This window comes from Heptranchias perlo, chromosome 18, assembly GCF_035084215.1.
Source record: "Heptranchias perlo isolate sHepPer1 chromosome 18, sHepPer1.hap1, whole genome shotgun sequence".
Lineage (NCBI taxonomy): Eukaryota > Metazoa > Chordata > Chondrichthyes > Hexanchiformes > Hexanchidae > Heptranchias > Heptranchias perlo.
In genome coordinates, this window is record NC_090342.1 from 9,069,469 (window position 1) to 9,092,076 (window position 22,608).

Consider the following 22,608-nt stretch of genomic DNA (forward strand, 5'->3'; position numbering starts at 1 on the left):
TGCTCTAATATTCTTTGCCTCGGCTAATAAAGGAAAGTAATCCATATGCCTTCTTAACCACCTTATCTACCTGTCCTGCTACCTTCAGGGATCTATGGACATGCACTCCAAAGGTCCCTCACTTCCTCTACACCTCTCAGTATCCTCCCATTTATTGCGTACTGCCTTGCCTTGTTTGCCCTCCCCAAATGCATTACCTCACACTTCTCTGGATTGAATTCCATTTGCCACTTTTCTGCCCACCTGACCAGTCCATCGATATCTTTCTGCAGTCTACAGCTTTCCTCCCCACTATCAACCACACGGCCAATTTTTGTATCATCTGCAAACTTCTTAATCATGCCCCCTACATTTAAGTCCAAATCATTAATATATACCACAAAAAGTAAGGGACCTAGTACTGAGCCCTGCGGAACCAGCCTTCTAGTCACAAAAACACCCATCGACTATTACGCTTTGCTTCCTGCCACTGAGCCTATTTTGGATCCAACTTGCTACTCTCCCTTGGATCCCATGGGCTTGTACTTTTTTGACTAGTTTGCTATGTGGGATCTTGTCAAAAACCTTGCTAAAATTCAAGTCGACTACATCAAATGCACTACCCTCACTGAATTTTTTTGAGGAGGTAACAAGGAGGGTCAATCAAGTTAGTCAGACACGACCTTCCCTTAACAAATACATGCTGACTGTCCTTGATTACTCCGTGCCTTTCTAAGTGACAGTTTATCCTGTCCCTCAGAATTGATTCCAATAATTTGCCCACCACCAAGGTTAGACTGACTGGCCTGTAATTACTCGGTCTATCCCTCGCTACCTTTGTAAACAATGGTACAACGTTAGCAGTTCTCCAACCCTCCAGCACCATGCCTGTATCCAGTGAGGATTGGAAAATGCTGGTCAGAGCCTCCGCTATTTCCTCCCTTGCTTCTTTTAACTGCCTGGGATACATTTAATCTGGCCCTGATGATTTATCTACTTTCAGAAGATGCTAGTCCCCTTAATACTTCCTCTCTCACTAAGTTTATCCCATCCAATATTTCACACTCCTCCTCCTCAACTACAATCTCTGCATCGTCCCCCTCTTTTGTGAAGACAGATGCAAAGTATTCATTGAGAACCATAGCAACATCTTCCACACATCGGTTACCTTTTTGTCTCTAATAGGCCCTACTCTTTCCTTAGTTATCCTCTTGCTCTTAATGTATTTATAAAACATCTTTGGGCTTTCCTTGATTTTACTTGCCAATATTTTTTCATACCCTCTCTTTGCTTTCCTAATTTCCTTTTTAATTTCACCCCTGTACTTTTTATACTCCTCTAGGCTTTCTGTAGTATTGAATTCTCTGTGTCCAACATAAGCTTTCCTTTTCTGCCTTATCTTACCCTGTGTGCTCCTTGACATCCAGGGGGCTCTAGACTTGGAAGCCCCACCTTTTTTCTTTGTGGGAACATGTTTACTCTGCACCTCTTGAATCGTCCCCTTAAATGCCTGCCACTGCTTTACCTTCAAGTAGCTGTTTCCAGTCCACTTTTGCTAAATCACTTCTTAGCTTAATAAAATTGGCCTTTCCCCAAATGAGAACTTTAACTCCTGTTCTATCTTTGTCCTTTTCCATAACTATTCTAAAACTAACTGAATTATGATCACTACCACCAAAATGCTCTCCTACTGATACTCCTTCCACCTGCCCAGCTTCATTTCCTAAAACTAAATCCAGAACTGCCCCCTCTCTTGTTGGGCTTGCTACGTACTGGCTAAAAAAGTTCTCCTGAATGCAATTTAAGAATTTTGCGCCCTCTATACCGTTCACACTGTTTTGAGTCCCAGTTAATATTAGGGTAGTTGAAATCCCATACTATTACTGCCCTATTGTTTTTGCACTTCTCAGAAATTGGCCTACATATTTGCTCTTCTATCTCCCTCTGTTTGGGGTTCTGTAATACAATCCCTGAGATCAAAACTAAAAATTAACAACTCATGCACCCAACCCTGCCCCACACCAGAAGAAAATATGTTTTAACAAATTTATTATGGAACTGTTTCACAATTTCTAGCTCCTTGACCTACTAAAAGTGCAAAAATTGCAAGCACAGACATCTTAGCATTACAGTTTTATTACTACTGGTGAGAGGCTCCCATTATAATTTCAAATCCAACAACTGTTAATTTAGCTCCACGATGCATTGGGACCATTAATATAAAACTAGAAGGGGAGGGAAGATATTATAGGGGGAAATTCCATCCCATTAAACAAAAATCAAGTCTACTCAGAAATAAGATGCAACGTTAAGTGCTCTGAATAACAAGCGCATGTTCTGTGGAGAAATTCATCGCCAAGGTGATGCTATTGCTTTCTTTTGTATAACACATTCTAGGTACAATGATATCATTGTGGTCAGATTGAACTCTTGGGAATGGTGCCAATCGAGGTTCACAAACAGAACCTATTTTTATTTTTCCTGAGCCCATAGTTCTGAGGCTGGTTCGACATGAATTCTGTACACTAAAGTTAGGTCAGCCTGCCTAGCAGACAGGGCACAAAGGAAAAGCAGTGGCACCCCCTTTGCAATAAAAGTATGCAATATTATTATAAACTGGACTCAATGAGACAGCAGAACCTCCCCAAAGGATTAGGAGAATAAACTGTTGAGGTTTGAAGCAAAACAAAAAATGTAAAGATTCCCTTTGTGATAGTCTCACAAAGTGACATTATAGCTAGAGATAGGGGGACGATTTCCACCCAGAATGGGTGCAGTCAGCGGAGCAGCCGCGCCTCCCTCCAAAACGGTGCCTTGTGGACCGAAAGCCTTGAAAGACTATGGGAAACAGTCGTAAACACCAGGTGCGGTTTTTATAGCAAACCATGGGAAAGGAGAGGAAAGTTGCTGAGAAGCTTGTTTTTGTCAGCAAGAATGGTATAAGAGCAGCCATTCTAGAGTAACGGAAGGAGACAGTCCATGAGGAGACCACGAAGACAGATCAGAAGAGTGCCAGGCGGGATGTCGATGGAGAATGAATGGATGGAATGATGGAGACCACACCTGGAATACTGCATACAGTTTTGGTCTCCGTACTTAAGAAAAGACATACTTGCTCACGAGGCAGTACAAAGAAGGTTCACTCGGTTAATCCCGGGGATGAGGGGGCGGACATATGAGGAGAGGTTGAGTAGATTGGGACTCGACTCATTGGAGTTCAGAAGAATGAGAGGCGATCTTATTGAAACATATAAGATTGTGAAGGGGCTTGATCGGGTGGATGCGGTAAGGATGTTCCCAAGGATGGGTGAAACTAGAACTAGGGGGCATAATCTTAAAATAAGGGGCTGCTCTTTCAAAACTGAGATGAGGAGAAACTTCTTCACTCAGAGGGTGGTAGGTCTGTGGAATTTGCTGCCCCAGGAAGCTGTGGAAGCTACATCATTAAATAAATTTAAAACAGAAATCGACAGTTTCCTAGAAGTAAAGGGAATTAGGGGTTACGGGGAGCGGGCAGGAAATTGGACATGAATTTAGATTTGAGGTTAGGATCAGATCAGCCATGATCTTATTGAATGGCGGAGCAGGCTCGAGGGGCCGTTTGGCCTACTCCTGCTCCTATTTCTTATGTTCTATTAACTTATACCCATAGATCCGTAGTACTCTGCAGGCAGTGGGATACATCGGAATTATAAATGCAGAGGACGATATCAACTATATTAAAAAATCTGCCCAAGAAATAGGTACTCACTTTATGCTTCTCAATGAGGATTTCTCGTGCAGTATTGAAGATCAGAGTGTGCAAGTTGCTGGAGTAAAAGGCTAGCGTGTAGTCATAGTCAAAGCCATAAATCTCAATGTCCGAGAGGCAGACCTCATTGTTGGCAAATATTGCATTCGGATTAAGAAAACTGGATCTTCCTGGGACGATCAGGTCTGTGAAAGTGAGGATTTAAATGTACTGTTAGATAGAATTCCTATAAAGGTATACCCTACATAAATAATACCATTACAGACTATGCATTCTACCAGATGGCAGGTAAATGGAGATGAGGTACAGATCAGCCATGATCTAACTGAATGGCAGGCTTGAGGGACTGAATGGCCTACACTTATTTCTATGTTCCTAGATGTACTTTTAGAATGAAGTAACAGAGGGGCCCAGAAAAAAAAGGAAAATCCAACATTTGTATTGAACATAATTTTTTTTAAAAATTGCATTCCTCTTTTTGATCCCTTATGCCATGCTCATTATTGACTAAGCACCTGAATGAGTAAGAGGCCTGGACTACGCCCAATGTCAGCATTCAACACAGTACAGATGGCACAGTAGTGGAATCAGAAAGCACACCAGTCTTAATCGTGTCTCCCTACTCTTCACTAAAAGACCTCAACAGTTTAATTTTAACCCTGTAAGAATATGGTTTAAAACAAGCATGGTCAAGTATCCCGTCTCGCAAAGCGTCCAGGCATTTCAGCAAGAGGGCGAATGACAGAGGGGCGGCGAAGTTCCTGTCTCTGTGTTTAAAGCTAAAAGAACGCACAAGGCCATGAGACACAGATAAGAACAGCCTACATATTCCTCAGAACAATAACAACTTGTGGAACAGAGATGAAGGTTGAGATCATTAGTTACGTTACGTAAAACAGCTCACCTTGAGTTGCCTGGCGGGATAATTACTAACCAGGCGATAAGGACAGAGATGCTTACGTGCAGAACAAAGCAGCCGAATAGTATAAAGATAGGGCACGGTCCCTCCCAAGAGTTGGAGCTCTTGGGACAGTCCCAAGTCCTCAGCCCAGAAAGGCAGCCTGTGGAGGTCGAATCACCTTGAGTCCAGGTTGTATGAACTGATTATTTGCAGATATCAAAGGTCACAGCTTGGTGACATTTTGGACTAAAACTTAAGCCCCATCAAAAATTCAAAATTACATAGAGAAGGAAAAGCAATCATCAGCCTTGAATAAATCAAGTTGCTTTTCCTCTTTTGAAAATGTTTTGATTTGTTTTGCTTTAACCCATTTATTTTCTGAGACAGAGTGTTTAAAAGGTGGGAGGGGGGGTGAAGATATATCCAAAAGTATCCAATAGAAACAGGGAAATTACACCAAATGGGAATTTTTCTAAAGTCATTGACCTGGGTGATTATGGGTAAATAAAACACCAGGGCATGATTCACCAAAAGATACCAAACTGGTACAAATGTACGATCTAGTGAAAGTCAGGAAAGTGTTGTTGAGAATAGTAATTGATAGCTTTCTCTTGGGAGATATTTGTGTCCTTGCCTCTACTGAACAATGAGGAAACTGCATTTGATAGCCTGGCCACTACCCAAGACATCAGGACCATACAGGGGGAGATAAGCAAAGACTTCCAGACACCCACCCTGATCTTTTGATAAGATAACCTGAAAGCCCAAGAATGGCTACAGTGGACATGAAAGATACAAATGTATGTTGCCATCAATTGGAAATGGAGACCAGGATGAAGAACATGATTACTGGGGCCCGGTGAGCTATTGGAACCACTCTATAAACAGGGGATTTGCTCTTATAGGATCACATCTTACTGGACATATGTTGTGTGCCATGGAGAACACATTCACCAATACCATGAGGAAAAAGAAACTGGCCAACAGAAAGTTAATATTCAAGGATATTACCTATGATATGTTGCATGTGAGGCGACCAGTATGTGGAAATACATGATGCACTGAAGAACGGGTCTCAGACATGCTCAGTTACTTGACAACAGCACGGCATGAAATGGTTAATGTGGCTCAGGGGAGTGAGAAAACCTTTTAAGCAAGGCACTGACACATGTTCCATAGAGAAACCGACTAATTACTGAAACAATCGGGATAGAGTTATATACTGGTACCTATTAGAGGGATTGAAATTAAAGTAAAGAGGGACATAGGAATTTGGATTTCCAAAATTCAGGGTTAGGTTCCTTTCAGTTAACTATAAAAATGGGCTAGGGAGAAATAATACTTAGCAAAAATATCTACAAAATGAATATTAGTAAAAGGAGAGCTGGAAAATCTTTAAGTCCACGATCCCTTGATAATATGATACACGGCACAGAAAACTACAGTCTATTATGATTTTCTTTGTCTATATCATGACGTGTAATATTAACCAAATGAAACTTAGAAGCAGTATCTATATGTCTATGTATGTTTATGTAAACATAATGTTAATAACATTAGCTCACGGTGATCTTAGGCAAGACCAAGAAGAAAGTTAAGGGATATGGTGAAAATTGAACCAGAGTAGTTTCACTCAGGTTCAAAAGGAGGGAGATGTAAGAATATGGTTTAAAACAAGCATGGTCAAATGTCCCGTCTCGCAAAGCGAATGCTGGAGGGGAAGCGAAGTTCCTGTCTCTGTGTTTGAAGCAAAGCAGAACACACAAGGCCATGAGATACAGATAAGAGCCTACACATTCCTCAGAACAATAGCAACTCGTAGAACAAAGATGAAGGTTGAGGTCACTAGTTACGTTATGTAAAACAGCTCATCTTGAGATGCCTGGCGGGATAATTAACAACCAGGAGATGCCTACGTGCGGAACAATGCAGCCGAATAGTATAAAGATAGGGCATGGTCCCTCCCAAGAGTTGGAGCTCTCGGGACAGTGCCAAGTCCTCAGCCCGGAAAGGCAGCCTGCAGAGGTCGAGTCACCTTGAGTCCAGGTTGTACGAACCGTTTGTCATATAATGACATGTTGAAGACAGCTGTAGTGCAATTCTGTTGTAAGTCAATATTAAAACTTGTTGTTGAATAACCACTCAGGCCCAAATCACACAGAAGTTATTGTTGAAGGACTAACAACCCTTTGTTGCGACAATAATGGGAAAATCCACTTACAAACCCCATACATTTTTTTTGCGCAGTGCTAATCTGTTGGCCCCAGATTCAAGATAGAACTCCGTACTGTACTGGTGGGCACAGTGGGGAAAAAAAATACAGGCAAAGCCTTGAGAGAGATATATATTGCCTAGTGGGAAACCTGATCTGGGATCAGCAGTTCCCAGGATCAAATATCTCAACTTCCTGATGACATCTCTATAAATGGAAAGGTAACTGTCATGAGGTCTCTTAGCCGGAAGACCAATTGTATTCGATTAGAGCTTAAAACATGACAAACATCTTTTGCAGACGTTTAATGCCGTTCGCACTCTAAGACTATCATGGCACTCTTGGGGGTTAGAGGTACATTTGGACGAGTTATTATGATCTGGAATGCGCTGCCCGAAAGGGCGATGGATGCAGATTCAACAGTAACTTTCAAAAGGCAATAACTACTTGGAAGGGTAGAAATTCGCAGGGCTATGGGGAAAGAGCAAGGGAGTGAGACTAATTGGATAGCTCTTTCAAAGAGCTGGCACAGGCACGATGGGCCGAATGGCCTCTTTCCGTCACGTAAGATTCTATGATCTCCAATGGCAATGTTATTTAATTTCCCCCGCCCTGCGCCCGGGTCTCACCTTCGCTGACTTTCTTGGTCTCGTTGTACGATGCCCACAAGTAGCTCTTCATGTCCACGGCACTGCCCGTGTGCGGAGCCGCCGGCTGCGCCCGCCCTCTCTGCCCCGCTGTTGCGGCGACACCGCCGCGGCGCCCGAACAAGCGCTGCTGCTGCTGCTGCTGCTGCTGCCCCCTCGCTCCGCACACCGAATAGGACCGGCAGACCTGACCGTTCTCCAGCCTACCCGGCGGCGGAGGAGGAGGCTCTGCCCCGCCGCCTCGGAGCAGCTCCCTGACAGCCCTCCCCGGCAACCTGGCCGCCAGCGCCCGGGAGGTCATCTTCAGAGCGGCGAATTCAGGGGGGGGGGGGGGGAAAAAGGAGGAAGGGGCTGGTGGAAACTCGCACTGCCCTTTTCCCCGTCGGCGGTGCTGAAGCCGGGAAGACCGGTCTGCACTGCTCGGGCTCTGCCCCAAACCAGCCTGTCGTCACTTCCCTATTGCAATCCTTCAACCAGTCTTGCAGCAGACAGTGGGAGGACACCAACACTTAAAGGCATTGTTTCAATGTTTAATGAGACAAAACACCCACAGGTCAATAGTGCCTGCAGTTTGCAGTACTGGATTAGAAGGTGGGAAGGACATGTAATGTGTAATCTAGTGGGAGAAAGTATTTTTATTATATATATATATATATATATATGTAAACTGAAAAGCTGGAAATACTCAGCAGGACAGGCAGCATCTGTGGAGAGAGAGACAGAGCTAATCATAAGAATCATAGAAAGTTACTGCACAGAAGGAGGCCATTGTGTCTGTGCCGGCCGAAAAAGAGCTATCCAGCTTAATCCCACTTTCCAACACTTGGTCCGTAGCCCGGTAGGTTACGGCACTTTAAGTGCGCATCCAAGTACTTTTTAAATGAGTTGAGGGTTTTCTGCCTCTACCACCCTTTCAGGCAGTGAGTTCCAAACCCCCACCACCCTCTGGGTGAAAAAACTTCTCCTCAGCTCCCATCTAATCCTTCTACCAATTACTTTAAATCTATGCCCCCTGGTCACTGACCCATCTGCTAAGGGAAATAAATCCTCCCTATCTACTCCTGTCATAATTTTAAGTACCTCAATTAAATCTCCCCTCAGCCTCCTTTGCTCCAAAGAAAACAACTTCAGCCTATCCAATCTTTCTTCATAGCTAAAATTTTCCAGTCTTGGCAACATCCTCGTAAATCTCCTCTGTACCCTCTCTAGTGTAATTACATCCTTCCTGTAATGTGACAACCAGAACTATACACAGTACTCAAGCTGTGGCCTAACCAGTGTTTTATACAGTTCCCGCATAACCTCCCTGTTCTTATATTCTATGCCTTGGCTAATAAAGGAAAGTATTCCGTATGCCTTTTTAACCATCTTACCTACCTGCCTGCTACCTTCAGGGATCTGCGGACATGCACTCCAAGGCCCCTTTGTTCCTCTACACCTCTCAGTATCCTCCCATTTATTGTGTACTCCCTTGCCTTGTTTGCCCTCCCCAAATGCATTACCTCATGCTTCTCTGGATTGAATTCCATTTGCCACTTTTCTGCCCACCTGACCAGTCCATTGATATCTTCCTGCAGTCTACAGCTTTCCTCCTCACTATCAACCACATGGCCAATTTTTGCATCATCTGCAAACTTCTTGATCAAGCCCCCCACATTCAAGTCCAAATCATTAGTATATACCACAAAAAGCAAGGGACCTAGTACTGAGCCTTGCGGGACCCACTGGAAACAGCCTTCCAGTCGCAAAAACACCCGTCAACCATTACCCTTTGCTTCCTGCCACTGAGCCAATTTTGGATCCAACTAGCCACTTTCCCTTGGATCCCGTGGGCTTTTACTTTTTTGACCAGTCTGCCATGTGGGACCTTGTCAAAAGCCTTGCTAAAATCCATGTAGACTACATCAAACGCTTTACCCTCATCGACCCTCCTTGTTACCTGCTCAAAAAATTCAATCAAGTTAGTCAGACATGACCTTCCCTCAACAAATCCATGCTGACTGTCCTTGATTAACCCGTGCCTTTCCAAATGACGATTTATGCTGTCCCTCAGAATCGATTCCAATAATTTGCCCACCACCGAGGTTAGACTGACTGGTCTATAATTACTCGGTCTATCTCTTTCTCCCTTATTAAACAATGGTACAACGTTAGCAGTCCTCCAATCCTCCGGCACCATGCCTGTAGCCAGGGAGGATTGGAAAATGATGGTCAGAGCCTCCGTTATTTCCTCCCTTGCTTCTCTTAGCAGCCTGGGATACATTTCATCCGGGCCTGGCGATTTATCTACTTGCAACAGGGCAATGAAAATCTTGTTTGTTTTAACTCTTTAAAAATCCAGCTCTATCAAGGTCTCTCTCAATTCGTAACTACGTCTCCAACTTTTCACCTTTGATTGCTCCATCCTTAGTCCTTCTTCATCTATCAAAATTCTTGGTCTTAGATTCATCTTTGACCTTAAATGAAGCTCCCACATCTCCTCCATTGATAAAGCAACCTACAAGAAGCTGGGAGCTGCATTCATGTCTAAAACTTCCTTTGATTAAAACAACTCAATAAAGCCTAAATCTATCCAAGACTTAAATACTGTTAGCAAGACGAGAGGTGTCCATCTAACATCTCCCTCAACTCCAGGGCAGGATACAAGAAAAATCTTAATGTTGGTTAGGCAACCTCTCTCAGTTCCAACCTTCATTCAGTCTTTCTCTATTTTATTTACATTACTATGGTCAATGTTCCTCAGAACTTTCATCTCATATTCCTTCTAAACTGCAAATGCACCATGTTTTTTCCCTTCACTCCACATCCTCATTGTGTTAAAATGAAAACTCAACATTCTAGGGGTGATTTCATGCTCCCAGCAGTGAGCTGCTTTTGCAGGGAGCATGGGTTGGAAAATCAGGGTTACAATATTGTAGCTCTATCTCTGGTCCACACTCCCTGTGAGCACGGCTTCCCCATTGGGAGTGTAGGATCGTGAAATTTTTTTCTTTATTTGTTCGTGGGACGTGGGCGTCGCTGGCGAGGCCGGCATTTATTGCCCATCCCTAATTGCCCTTGAGAAGGTGGTGGTGAGTCGCCTTCTTGAACCGCTGCAGTCCGTGTGGTGAAGGTTCTCCCACAGTACTGTTAGGAAGGGAGTTCCAGGATTTTGACCCAGCGACGATGAAGGAATGGTGATACATTTCCAAGTCGGGGTGGTGTGTGACTTGGAGGGGAACGTGCAGGTGGTGGTGTTCCCATGTGCCTGCTGCTCTTGTCCTTCTAGGTGGTAGAGGTTGCGGGTTTGGGAGGTGCTGTCGACGAAGCCTTGGCGAGTTGCCCTTCAATTAGCCCTTCAACTCATTTTTTCCCAGGACCTCAAAAGTGTGGAACTGCTTACGTCTCTCAGTCTTTCCTTCCATTCAAAATCTTTAGGCTTTTAAAACCCGAGTTTGGTATTGTCTAATCACCACTTTCTAATTTACTTACATCTTATATTCTACATTCTTAAACATTAGTGATGTTCTGAACAATGAGTCTTGGCTCTTCACCTTGGTTTTTCTCTCTATATATATCTTTCCATATATGTATGCCGATTTTCTGAATGCTATTACCTAGCAGAGAATATGCCCTATCAGAAGTGTATATTCAGAATTGGGTTCAGAAGATCAGCCATACACCCAATTTTTTTTCTCTTTTTAAGGTGATTTTCTCCCATCCTTTTCTGAAAGCATTAACTCCTTGATGGCGTATGGTTGCATGGGTGCCAGGAACTTGCCGTTACCTCTGGTGACCAGTGACTATTATTTACGTGTGAGCTTTTACATTGAGTGTCAGCAGGCTAGTCAAATGAAGAGGACCTACCCCCTGTCCACACTCAGCATTCACATATGCAAGCACTTCCAGTAAAGATGACTCGATAGCGATCGGGAACAGCAACGCTGGCTGATTTTCTCTTCCCTAGCGAATTGGCAGCCTGTTTTACACCTCGCCCGTTTTTCGGCTGGCACCAGAAGTTAAAATTACCTTCGAAGTGTGACAGAAACCCTGTTTACGTGCGTGAAAGGGGTTTCCCGGTGCATTTCCGTTGAAGTAACGCCAGTGGAGCGAGAGCAGCTCCAATGAATTTCCCGGCCATTGATTTACTTCAGTGTAATTTTTAGCACAAACAACCAGTCTCATTTTAATAGGCAAACTATAAAATATGTTGTGTGTTTGTATTTTTCCCAATCAATTTCCATATATTTACATGAAAATTCAAAAGGAGCTTTACTACTGCTATTTCTGAGTATCCAAAAAACTGCCATAGAATTGAAACTGCTCATAATCTCTGGAAGCCTGAGTTTAGAGAGCATTTTCATCTGCTCTACTTTTGCTATAATTATATGCAAATTAGTACTCCAACAATAATTATTTCTGAATTGTATATCTCCTCAATGATCAAGATTAAATGATAAGGCTATTAGATTAGTCAAGAATGTCTAATTTCTCCAAAGTACATGGTACTCACTCTGAATTCAAATGCCCCAGATAGAAAGCTAATTATTTCAAATAAATCCTTCAAGAACATAGGAAAAGTGCCTTCAAATTTCCTTTTGCCCACTTGTAGGGGGTTAAATTGGTTAACCCTCGTAAACGGGCACGTAACATTCGTGCTGCCTGCTAATCTACATAATTGCTGCGTGCAGCCAGGGCTTTTTTTTTCAAAAAATATACTTTATTCATAAAATTTGCAGCAGTACATACAAAACAGTTGTCATATCACTTTCCAAACGTACACAATACAGATTATACAATTTGCAGGTTACGTTAAGTGCAGTACAATGAACACATTGGACATCATTGCAGTTCATGACACTCTAGGGTGTCTCATTGCATCATACTCAACACAGATTATTGCTTACTGATTCATTTCCGGTCCATTTCAGATTCATTACAGGTACATTACAGCAATTTGAATTTTACATTCTGCCCGAGGGGGTTTTTCCCTGATTGCAGCCCCTCGGTTTACAATGGCGGGAAGGCTCTAAACGGTTGCCTTTCCCCACAGGGCCTTTGCGGCGGCCGCACCCATCCTCAGTGCATCCCTCAGCACGTAGTCCTGGACCTTGGAATGTGCCAGTCTGCAACACTCGGTCGAGGACAGCTCCTTGTGCTGGAAGACCAGCAAGTTTCGGGCAGACCAAAGGGCGTCTTTCACCGAGTTGATGGTCTTCCAGCAGCAGCTGATGTCCGTCTCAGTGTGCGTCCCCGGGAACAGCCCGTAGAGCACAGAAACCTGTGTTACGGAACTGCTCGGGACGAACCTGGACAGATACCACTGCATCTCTCTCCAGACCTTCTTTGCAAAGGCACATTCCATAAGGAGATGGGTGACGGTCTCGTCTCCACCGCAGCCTCCTCTGGGACAGCGCGCGGTGGCGCTGAGAGTCCGGGAGTGCATGAAGGATCTGACGGGAAGGGCCCTTCTCACCACCAGCCAAGCAAGGTCTTGGTGCTTGTTTGAAAGCTCTGGCGATGAGGCGTTCTGCCAAATGACATTGACAGTCTGCTCGGGGAACCAACCGACAGGATCCACCATCTCCTTTTCCCGCAGGGTCTCGAGGACGTTACGTGCGGACCACTTGCTGATCGCCTTGTGGTCGAAGGTGTTTTCCTGCACAAACCTTTCCACGAAGGACAGGTGGGGCGGAACGGTCCAACTGGACGGAGCGTTCCGTGGCAGCGTTGCCAGGCCCATCCTTCTCAACACCGGGGACAGGTAGAACCTCAGCACGTAGTGACACTTTGTGTTTGCGTACTGAGGGTCTATGCACAGCTTGATGCAGCCGTACACAAAGGTGGCCATCAGGATGAGGGCCACGTTGGGCACGCCTTTCCCCCCTTTCTCTGGAGATTTGTACATCGTGACCCTGCGTGCAGCCAGGGCTATCTGCGCTGTGAGTGGCTGCACACACTAGCAGGGGGCCCCGATATCTGGAGTGGCTAGCACTACTTAAAGGCAGCCTGCACCTCTTAAAGGGGAGGTGCTCCGTGGCTGCAGGAAGTGGTGTGAACTGATTCCTGGGCTGGAAGATATTGAGGAATGGCTGCGCCTCCGAGAAAGCGTGCATAAAGGTTCTCTGGAGGCCTTGGTGGAAAGGGTGGACAGACGGAGGGCCATCCTATATCCGCAGGGGGCAGGAGGCCCTCCAGACACATCCTCAAGAGGCAGTGGGAGGCTGTGGCACACGAGGTCAATGCCAGGAGCATTGCTCCATGCACATGGACGCAGAGCAGGAAAAAGTTCAATGATTTGACACGAGTGGTCAAGGTGAGTGCGTTCAACTGTCATGTGGCATATCCTACCAACTACACCACTAGCCTCATTCACTGCTCCACACAAGACACCCCCCTGTCACCCACCTACCAACAAACTCTTTCAATCATTCCACAACCCTGCGAATCAGATGCTGCATCTCACCCTCACAATTACCACTCTGGCAAGCTGCACACCCTGAGCAACTCACAGGTCATACACACTGGCAGCTATTCAACCACGACAGCCACATCATTCAAACATCTTGCAGGAAACTTCCCTCTTTCTTGCTGGAAAAGGTGGCATATAACAACAGTCAGCAGGAAAGACCTGGGGAAGGATAGGCACACCTACACATCCTCACCCCCATGGAGGAGACAGTGCTGTCCACCATTGGACGGGCCGTCGCTGCGGTTGTGGCCACTGCTGGTGCTGGAGGTATCGATGATGAGGGTCTCTGCATACCTAATCCTCCTTCTCGCTTCCCAATTCTCCCTCAGCCCACAATCGTTTCTGACTCACGTGCTGCAAATGGCGTCAGCACGCACGTCTTACTTTCTCCTCTCCCCGCACCACAACTCAACCGTGTCCCTTTGTCATTTCAGATACCCAAGACCTGGAATGGGCACCATCACAGGAGGCAGAAGAAGATGACAGTGATGATGCAGACACACCGTCACTCGATCTTACACTCACAGCTACCAACTCAGAGACTGACACTGCGCGTACTTTAGAGGCTAGGATAGAGGAGGGATCTGCATGTGGTGAGACACCAGGCACAAGTGCGCAGGAGTGGGGCGGGGAAATGGGTACCGGAGATGCCAGCTCGCCGGAGGGCGAGGTCGCTCACGAGTTCTGCTGCCGAGCAGTCAGATGATGACTTCGATGGGCCAGGCTACAGGAGAAGGCTGATGGGTGTACACAACCAAATGCCTGGTTCACTGGAAAGCCTGCCAGAAGGCCTGCGCACAATGTCAAGGGGCATGGAGGAGTCCAGCTCCAACTTGGCACAGGGCTTTGCGCAGAGCTTGGAGCCCATCCTTTCCAACATGGAACGGGTGGTCACCTCCATCAGCACGCCTGTGGAACCCACCATGATGCAGAGCCTGATGACCGATGTCACAGCTTCCATTAGATCACCAGGAGTGCTGAGGCACCGCCCAGGGAGAGTGGCAGTGACGCCATGGAACACAAACCTGATGTCCTCTCTCAGGATGATAGCATTGCTGCTCCCACCCCTACCACTCCGCCAGTACCCTTGCTGTTGCCTGTCAGCCAGCCAGGCCAGACTGCTGCAGCCCAGGCCGAGATGGTGCTGTCTGTAGCTGGGCCCTCCCGGTCCAGAGCTTTTCAGGGTCATCCTCCAAGGCCATCTGCACTCTCCTCAATTGAAGGTCAGCAGCCTTCCACCACTCATGCACCAGCTACTGGGGATGTATCTCGTAGGAGCACTAGGATAGGTAAAAGCACACTGACATCAGGCACTAAGGGAATGTACAAGGGTAAATAGTTTCATTTTGTTTGCTTTATTGCATATGTTAATTGATAAATTTGAATTTGTATTTGTATTTGGTGACGGCTTTCATTTCTGCGATGAGCTGATGGAGGAAGCAACGTGTAATCATAAGGACGATTTGATGGTCACGTGGGAGCGGAAAGTTAAAGAGTGTGGGACTGTTGGTGAATGGGGAGGTGCCCTTGAGGTTACTGGTATATCTCATTCATAGTCTGATCACGCAGAGCTCTGGCAGACAGGGCCTATCTACCTTGTTGCCTCCCTGCCTCTTCCTCCACTTCCTACTGCACTTCCACTTCCTCCTCCATCTCTTCCTCTGCCTCTGGCTCAGGTTCATGCCAGCTAGGCGGCAGCCAGGGCTGTCCCCTCATAATGGCGAGGTTGTGCAGCATGCAGCATACAATGACAAATCTTGATACCAGCTCAACCTGAGTACGACAGAGCTCCTCCAGAGTGTTCCAGGCTGCGGAATCATTGCTTTGAGGATGCCTATGTTCCGTGTGGCAGGATGGCTCTCGTTTTATGAGCACGTGTGTGTGTGCATTGTGGACCGGAGTCATGAGCCACTTCATGAGGAGATAACCCTTGTCGCCCAGTAGCCAGCCTTTGATTTGCCATACTGGTTGAAATATAGGTGGCACGTTGGACTGCCGCAGAATGAAGGAGTCATGACTGCTGGCCAGGATAGCGGGCATTGACCTGCATGATGCATTGCGTGTGGTCGCACACCAGCTGCACATTGAGGGAGTGGAACCCCTTTCTGTTCATGAATATGGCCGAATTCTGATGTGGAGCACGTATAGCAATGTGCGTGCAGTCAATGGCACCCTGCACCGTGGGGAAGTCAGCAATGCGAGCAAACCCTTGTGCTCGTTCTTGCTACTTGTCTCTGACAAGAGGGAACATCATGAATTTGTCACGGAGTGCATACGGAGCCTCAGTGACCTCCCTTATACAGCAGTACACTGCAAACTGCGAGATGTTGCTTATATCGCCAGCAGCAGCCTAACAGGGGCCAGGGCCGTAAAAATTAAGCGCCTTGATAGCCACAAGCAATGCTGTCTCTGCCCTGCTCTGAGGCTGCAGTTGTGGATGCAGCAGTTGACAAATCTCAGTTACGACCTCTTTCTTGAACCGCAGCCGTCGGATGCACTGGTCGTCGCTGAAGTTGAGGTTGGAGAAATGGTCCCTGAAGACCTGCCTTGGATATGGCCTCCTGCAAAGTGCTCTGCGTCTCCTCCTCCCTCTTCTAGCAGCTTATCTTGCTCTGCGTGGACTCTCTGCATGCTCCCAGTCATGTTCAATTCCCAGAGGAAGCCCTAGAAGGCCACCCATGTCTAGAAGTAATGTTGTTCAGCACATTATTTTAAATGCCACTAACTGTACTGCAAGACCACCCAGACCACTCTCTATATAATATTGCAACTTTCTCCCAAGTATAGGAAACTTCCACAAATACCTACAATTGTACCAGCAGCCAAATTAACTAATCCAACAACTAACCTGTAACTCCTTTGTGATCCCTTTAAATAGCGATGGTGGTGGGCCCTTTATGCCTTTTAACTCCTGTTCAATTGTGGGAGGTTAGGACAGTGCGTTGGCTGGAGCGGGGAGTTTGAAAATGGCACCGGCTGCTTCAAATCAGCCTTGAACACTGATCTACATCATAATCTCCCTACTTTACATGCTGCCAGCGTTCATTAGGTACCAAGGTGGCGTCCTGCACACATCACACCGGAAGTGTGCGCGCGCATCTCGGACACCATTTTCGGGGCTGAGGAGTCCACGTAGCCACTACAAAACAGGCGCTACGCGGCCCAATTTAGCCCCTGTAGAGTTTTAAAAAGCTTGTCAGTGCTCAATTAGGCAAACAAATGGGGGAAAACTAACTTTTTTTATTTGTTCATGGGATGTGGGCGTCGCTAGCAAGACCAGCATTTATTGCCATCCCTAATTGCCCTTGAGAAGGTGGTGGTGAGCCGCCTTCTTGAACCACTGCAGTCCGTGTGGTGAAGGTTCTCCACAGTGCTGTTAGCAAGGGAGTTCCAGGATTTTGACCCAGCGACGGTGAAGGAACGTGCAGGTGGTGTTGTTCCCATGTACCTGCTGCTCTTGTCCTTCTAGGTGGTAGAGATTGTGGGTTTGGGAGGTGCTGTCGAAGAAGCCTTAGGGAGATGCTGCAGTGCATCCTGTGGATGGTATACACTGTAGCCACAGTGCGCCGGTGGTGGAGGGAGTGAATGTTTAGGGTGGTGGATGGGGTGCCAATCAAGCGGGCTGCTTTGTCCTGGATGGTGTTGAGCTTCTTGAGTGTTGTTGGAGCTGCACTCATCCAGGCAAGTGGAGAGCATTCCATCACACTCCTGACTTGTGCCTTGTAGATGGTGGAAAGGCTTTGTGGAGTCAGGAGGTGAGTCACTCGCCGCAGAATACCCAGCCTCTGACCTGCTCTTATAGCCACAGTATTTATATGGCTGGTCCAGTTAAGTTTCTGGTCAATGGTGACCCCCAGGATGTTGATGGTGGGGGATTCGGCAATGGTAATGCCGTTGAATGTCAAGGGGAGGTGGTTAGACTCTCTCTTGTTGGAGATGGTCATTGCCTGGTACTTGTCTGGTGCGAATGTTACTTGCCACTTATCAGCCCAAGCCTGGATGTTGTCCAGGTCTTGCTGCATGCGGGCTTGGACTGCTTCATTATCTGAGGGGTTGAGAATGGAACTGAACACTGTGCAATCATCAGCGAACATCCCCATTTCAGACCTTATGATGGAGGGAAGGTCATTGATGAAGCAGCTGAAGATGATTGGGCCTTGGACACTGCCCTGAGGAACCCATGCAGCAATGTCCTGGGGGTGAGAAGATTGACCTCCAACAACCACTACCATCTTCCTTTGTGCTAGGTATGACTCTAGCCACTGGAGAGTTTTCCCCCTGATTCCCATTGACTTCAATTTTACTAGGGCTCCTTGGTGCCACACTCGGTCAAATGCTGCCTTGATGTCAAGGGCAGTCATTCTCACCTCACCTCTGGAATTCAGCTCTTTTGTCCATGTTTGGACCAAGGCTGTAATGAGGTCTGGAGCTGAGTGGTCCTGGCGGAACCCAAACTGAGCATCGGTGAGCAGGTTATTGGTGAGTGCCGCTTGATAGCACTGACGACGACACCTTCCATCACTTTGCTGATGATTGACAGTAGACTGATGGGGCGGTAATTGGCCGGATTGGATTTGTCCTGCTTTTTGTGGACAGGACATACCTGGGCAATTTTCCACATTGTCGGGTAGATGCCAGTCTTGTAGCTGTACTGGAACAGCTTGGCTAGAGGCGCAGCGAGTTCTGGAGCACAAGTCTTGAGCACTACAGCCGGGATGTTGTCGGGGCCCATAGCCTTTGCTGTATCCAGTGCGCTCAGCCGTTTCTTGATATCATGTGGAGTGAATCGAATTGGCTGAAGACTGGCTTCTGTGATGGTGGGGATATCGGGAGGAGGCCGAGATGGATCATCCGCTCGGCACTTCTGGCTGAAGATGATTGCAAACGCTTCAGCCTTGTCTTTTGCACTCACGTGCTGGACTTCGCCATCATTGAGGATGGGGATGTTTACAGAGCCTCCTCCTCCCATTAGTTGTTTAATTGTCCACCACCATTCACGACTGGATGTGGCAGGACTACAGACATTGATGAAGCAAAGCTGCCACAATCCTGTCTGCTCTGCCATTACCCTCCACCAACTAAAAAGATAAGCATGAGACAAAGCTGTATTCCTCTTGTCCTCTGAATTTATAATTAATAAATTTGATGACTGTATAGGAAGGATTTGTAAAAAGATAGTGTTGGAACGTCAGTGTCCTATGATATTCAGCAGTAGGCTGTGGTTTCATGACTGCAATTTTACTGTATGGCAAGTTCCTAATCTTGTGCGCCATCCAGATAGGTACTGAGTGGAGCTATGCACTTCCCTGGGAGGAAAAAAATATTCAATGCAGAATCACCCCAGGCCCCTCTCACATTGGGCCAATTCTGTGCTCCCAATTGGGACTGGCCCCCACGATGAGCGCTGTTCCCTACCTGGAGCATGGAAGTTGTTTCTTGCTAAAGCTGCACTAATTATTTACAACTGAGCTACAAAATAAATCAACAAAGGCATAAAGTTCTTATCTCAGTTTACGTTCTGCAACTTTATACCATGCCTATGGTCCATGGGTCAGTAATAGGACCTACGATCACAAAATTCTTCTGCATGCTTGCCCCATTACCGTCAACAATTGAAAAAACAGTTCACAGTTAAAACAGAAATCATATGTTAGACTATGTAGGAAAAGAAGTTATACCATTTATTATAATTCATATACGAGTATAAACATGCCATAGACTGTAATCAGCTCCCGTATATCACTGTTCCTTTCTATTATATGATTGTGATATGGGCTAGGTTCCTCATGATGCTTGTTTAGCTCTTCCTTATATGTCCTTTAACTCCCAGCACAAAAGAAGGAAATGCAAGTTACAACAACTTGCATTTATGTAGCGCCTTTAATGTAGTAAAACGTCCCAAGGCCTTTCACAGGAGTGTAATCAGACGAAAATTGACACCAAGCCAAAGGAGGGGGACATTAGGACAGGTGACCAAAAGCTTGATCAAAAAGGTAGGTTTTAAGGAGCGTCTTAACGGAGGAGAGAGAGGTGGAGAGGTTTAGGGGGGGGGGGGGGTTTCCAGAGTTTAGGGCCTAGATAGCTGAAGGCACAGCCACCAATAGTGGGGCGACGAAGTCGGGAATGCACAACAGGCCAGAATTGGAGGAACGCAAAGTTCTCAGAGGGTTCTAGGACTGGAGGAAGTTAAAGAGGTAGGACCGGGAGCCAATGTAGATCAGCGAGCACATGGGTGATGGGTGAACGGGATTCAGTGCGAGTTAGGATATGGGCAGCAGAGTTTTGGATGAGCTCAAGTTTATGGAGGGCGGAATGCTCCCAGTTAGTATTAGGATCAGGAGAGCATTGGAATAGTCGAGTCTGGAGGTAGAGTCTGGAGGTAACAAAAGCATGGATGAGGGTTTCAGCAGCAGATGCGCTGAGGCAGGGGCGGAGACGGGCAACATTACAGAGGTGGAAGTGGGCGGTTTTGGTGATGGAGAGGATATGAGGTCAGAAGCTCAGCTCAGATTCAACAGGATGTCGAGGTTGTGAAAGTCTGATTCAGCCTGAAACAGTGACAAGGGAAGGGAATGGAATCGGTGGTTGGGAACGGAGTTTGTGGCAGGGGCCGAAGACAATGCCTTTGGTCTTCCCAATGTTTAATTGCAAAATTCAACAACCAGAGGAAAGAAAGAAACCTGAACAAAAAATTGTTAGCGACAAGACTAGAAGATATAGGCCAGACAACTTTACAAATGCATAACCAGATATACAAATCTTACAAATATAATATGTATATGTAAATATATTTTATGCAAAGCAAGAGTTGGCAGTACATTCTGCACAGTTTTTTTATCAGTGCTGTGAAATTACTATGGGGTAGAAATTATGATTGACACTATTTCCATACAAATGCTTAACTTGCTTGTACCAAATTCCTCTCTGTGTTAGCTCCTGCATTAATATAGCACAGAAAAAAAATTTCTACAAGCACATAAAGCATTTGTAGGAGAACAGCAGCAATTGTAATTCTGACACTTATACATTACATACCATGAGCCTTTTTTACATTCGCAATATAAAATGTGAGTTTGATGTGTAGTGCATTGTTTCCTTCTCCACCGTGGTTTATTTTTATTTTTTAGGGCAATTTTGCTAACGATCTAAAGAGGCCCACAGGGAGAGACGGAGAATCTGAAGGATTCTGCTTGGGCTACTCTTGTACACCTCCTAACGCCATTAAACAGTAGCATCAAGAGAGATTAAAGAACAGGTCACCAACCCCCAATCTCTTGGCTGGAGAAGGTGTGTGATGCAAGAATACAGTAGAAAAAGGGGAAAAAATAAATATCCTTAGAGGTTTCTTTTTGCAAAGAGCCGGGACAGACACGACAGGCCGAATGGCTCCTCCTGTGCTGTACCTACTATGATACATTAGTTGTTACCACAGCCGCAATCCTTTCAATTTAGCTCCTCCATAGTAGATTGTAATGATGCTATAGAATATCTTAAACTACAGGTAATGCTATCTAGTAGTTTCAACAGACTTTTGTATTATATAAATCTCAATTTTTGGTATCCCTTGTATTGAGTTTTAATAAGAGTTAAAAAAAATGAAATCATAGTTATCACTTTTCTTTTTTATTTGTTAGTTCTTTACCTATCTATGAGAAACCAAAGTCCTATAGCTCTGCCAATTAAAAGTTTGAGGACATGCTTTGTCCACCAAACTGGTGAGCAAGGGGGATGCGAGAACGATGTTGGTTTGAGTCACTCTCCAATGTTTCCCTCCTTCTTTCACCTTGAGTATGCACTTTCCTGAATGATCCTAGCTGAAAGCAAAAAGTCACCACAATGGGAATCTCAGCTAGACCTGAATCCTACTACTTTATGGCATTGTACATTGGCACAATGACATGCTGCACATTTCGAGCCATCCCAGTATCCTTTCTAATGAGATGTTTTTTGGGTGGGAAAGGTTTTTGAAGAGTAGTTGGGTACTGTCCTGGTGCATTATGCCAAGCTGATTTGTAGAAGATCCTGAGTCTTTCTGAACCCACCTTGGTCCTTAAAGGCGGTACTAAGGTGCTAACGTTATGCCCAAATACAGACGGTTTGCAGGTGGTTAATGGCACGCAGACTGAATTGGACTGGGCATCACTTCTGGCTGATGCTGATGAATTCCTGTTAATAATTGGATATCTAGATTCTTGATGTACCACCAACGCAGCTGGCCTTGGAGGCAAAACAAGTTTGGAAACATGTAAACTTGAAGCAGATCCTGAATTGGCCAAACATTCCTGTTCTGATACGGCATTATCCTCTATTTTATCCTGTTCAAGATCAACTGACGTATCAGACCATATGTTAGAACTGACATCTGCTTGTGTCTTTTCTATTGAATAGTCAGCCAGATGTGTTGTTATCGGAGACTTGAAGCTGGCAATCGTCTGAGGACTGGTAGTATGGCTGCCAGCCAAAGTCCTTGAATTAAGACAGCTCTTCGGTCTCTGATGCTGTTTGGAAGTGAAATGCAAACCGGGTTTTTTCAGGCCATATTCCTTTGCAGTTAGTGAACTGAAGGATTTTCCAGGCGTATCTGCTGCCAACCTCTTAAAGAATGTAAAATCAACGCAGATTTGTAACTCTGAGTGTTTCAGCAGCCTATGAAAAAAAAGATACTGG

General features: G+C 45.7%; 2 protein-coding genes across 2 annotated transcripts in view; both read right to left on the reverse strand.

Annotated features, from left to right (window-relative positions):
• nt5dc3 (5'-nucleotidase domain containing 3) overlaps positions 1–7,916 on the reverse strand; it is a 33,013-nt gene extending 25,097 nt beyond the window's left edge. The window contains exons 1-2 of the mRNA XM_067999333.1: positions 7,473–7,916; positions 3,731–3,915 (exon numbers count right to left, since the gene is read on the reverse strand). Of these exons, the coding sequence (XP_067855434.1) occupies positions 3,731–3,915; positions 7,473–7,791 (504 nt within the window). The 5' untranslated portion in view covers positions 7,792–7,916. The remainder of the gene's footprint in view (positions 1–3,730; positions 3,916–7,472) is intronic.
• Positions 7,917–19,466: 11,550 nt separating this feature from the next.
• The window catches only part of ttc41 (tetratricopeptide repeat domain 41), a 57,211-nt gene continuing 54,069 nt past the window's right edge, over positions 19,467–22,608 (reverse strand). Inside the window, exon 16 of the mRNA XM_067999335.1 lies at positions 19,467–22,587. Coding sequence (XP_067855436.1) covers positions 21,807–22,587 — 781 coding nt within the window. The 3' untranslated portion in view covers positions 19,467–21,806. The remainder of the gene's footprint in view (positions 22,588–22,608) is intronic.